Source organism: Orycteropus afer, unplaced genomic scaffold (genome assembly GCF_000298275.1).
Source record: "Orycteropus afer afer isolate SDZICR_OR568_19922 unplaced genomic scaffold, OryAfe1.0 scaffold00132, whole genome shotgun sequence".
Lineage (NCBI taxonomy): Eukaryota > Metazoa > Chordata > Mammalia > Tubulidentata > Orycteropodidae > Orycteropus > Orycteropus afer.
In genome coordinates this window covers 677,937-680,069 of record NW_006921719.1, presented here as the reverse complement: position 1 = coordinate 680,069, position 2,133 = coordinate 677,937, and the positions used below count along the sequence as shown (strand labels likewise).

At 48.9% G+C, this 2,133-nt stretch overlaps 1 protein-coding gene across 1 annotated transcript in view; it reads right to left on the bottom strand.

The window, feature by feature from the left end:
• The window catches only part of ABHD17C (abhydrolase domain containing 17C, depalmitoylase), a 114,115-nt gene that overhangs the window by 96,544 nt on the left and 15,438 nt on the right, over window positions 1-2,133 (bottom strand). The window contains exon 4 of the mRNA XM_007945088.2: window positions 1,765-2,129. Coding sequence (XP_007943279.2) covers window positions 1,765-2,129 — 365 coding nt within the window. The remainder of the gene's footprint in view (window positions 1-1,764; window positions 2,130-2,133) is intronic.

The window sequence follows — 2,133 nt, the reverse complement described above, 5'->3', positions numbered from 1 at the left end:
TTTTTTTTTGGTTACTGTGGGTCACAGTCAAGTAAGTTTGAAAAGTACAGGTCAAAAGAATTTCTAAAGTTTCTTCCTGCTAAATTATAAGATTCCCCTTGAATGTTTAAGTTTTCACCTATTTTATAGGTGAACAAATCAATCTGGATATTAATTCTGGCATAAAATGAAGTCTTGGCAAAATGTGGATAAACCATGCAACAATTCAAAAGTTTATGTTACCAAAAACAATGCCATATAAAATGAAACATGATAAAAGTTTCCAGGAAATAACTATGCCTCGTATATGTTGTAACACAGACACACCTAGGTATTCAAGGCAAAGGTTAGCCTTATATCTGAAAGGCTTTCGTTTTAATGCAGACACCCACACATAGGAACAGTGTTCATGGAAACTTTTATATGAAACCCACTCAAGGTAAGATTTTAAAACACTGAATACCAAGCTTTATTTTTAATAGCAAATTTTAGCCATCTATTGATTACACGTGACACATTTTTGCGATCTATTTACTGGAACAGGTGACTTTTAACTACTTGTGGATTCTGACTCAATAATCTGCATATGACACATTCTCATTTGCCTAAACCTATTTTCCAAATGCTATCCTTCAAATGAGGATATGAATAGGCAACACATGCTAAACATTAAGTACTTCCCTGTTGGACAAGCCATTTTCCCAGTATACACATAAACATGAATGGAGACAGAATCATCAATGTTGGCAAATAAGTCAAGCAAACAGACAAAAACTAAATGTCCACAGCAGCAACAGTGCTCACTGTACTTTTTCTGGGGATACTTTCATCTGAAGAAATCAAGTCTCTTCACGGCAGGACCTGAGGTATTTTCACCACTACTGCTATGAGGTCTAAGTGGGAAAGGTCACAAATATCAAAACTGAAGCACTAACAGGTGACTGGGGCTGCCCACTTACCAAACTTCTAAGTTGAGAATAAAATCCAAGCTTTTTGTTTGTTTGTTTCACCAGGTCTAACCCCCTAAACCATACCTCAATTTGTGTCTGGCACAAAAAAAGGCCTTCGGTAAATACTTTGCAGTCCTGTGAATGTTAATTCAAGGTCACGAGATTCCTCAAATCCTGTAGATTCAAACTCTCTCTGGGCTGTTACTGAGGCTGTGTGGAAGGTGCCAGGCCAACAGCCACCAGAGAACTTCCTGCCTACACAGTACCAACTACTCTGCCCCACCGGGAGGCAAACTCCTCGCACCGTGCGACACTCCAGCTGCCTCCAAGGGTGCCAAACACTGCCCCGCAGAGCACTTTACAACCGGAAAGCCCTTTTGGAGGTCATCCTGCCTCACCCCTTATTTCACAGGGAAGGGAACAGAGGTCTAGAGACTCGTGTGCCTTGCCCAAGGTCACTTCAGCCTCTGACCGCCAGCTCACACAAACTCAACACAAACCAAGTTGCTCCTTTCCGCCCGGTACCTAAGCACCACCGCGCTGCCACTTGCGGAGACCTGAGCCACAAAAGACTCAGGGCACGGAGGACTAAGGCGTGCCGAAGTGGGCAAAATCCTCCGAGTCTCATCCCAGAACCTCAGAGCTGGCGGGGTTTGTGGAGTGATGGAGAAGAAAAAAAAAAAAAAACACTGCGGCCGGGGGCTCTCCGCTCGCTCACGGCACTGGAGGCGGGGCCCCTCTTCCTATAAGCCCCCCTCCCCAAGAGACCCCCAGAAGACCCGCACCCCGCCTCTCCATGGCTGCATGCCGGGCCTGACGACCCCACCGGGCTCACCGGGTGCGCAGCGCTTGCCACGCGGCGTCGATGTCGGCATAGAGATTCTTCTCGGAAGGCTTGCCCGAGCTGACGCCGTAGCCCGAGTAGTCGTAGGAAAAGATGTTGCAGTTGATGCGCGAGCCGAGGCCGATGTAGAAGCTGCACATCTGGCCCAGGTCCACGGCGTTGCCGTGCGAGAACAGCAGCGTGTAGCGGCTGGAGGGCGCGCAGCGCACGAACATGCAGCCGAGTCGGTTGTCCCGGGCGGTGCGCGAGAAGAAGACCTCCACAGCGTCCAGCTCGCGCTGCGAGTACTGCCAGTCGGCGCGCTCGCTGAGGTGCAGGCTGCACGCGCCGGGCCCCGCGCCCGGGCCCTCCTCGGGCTGC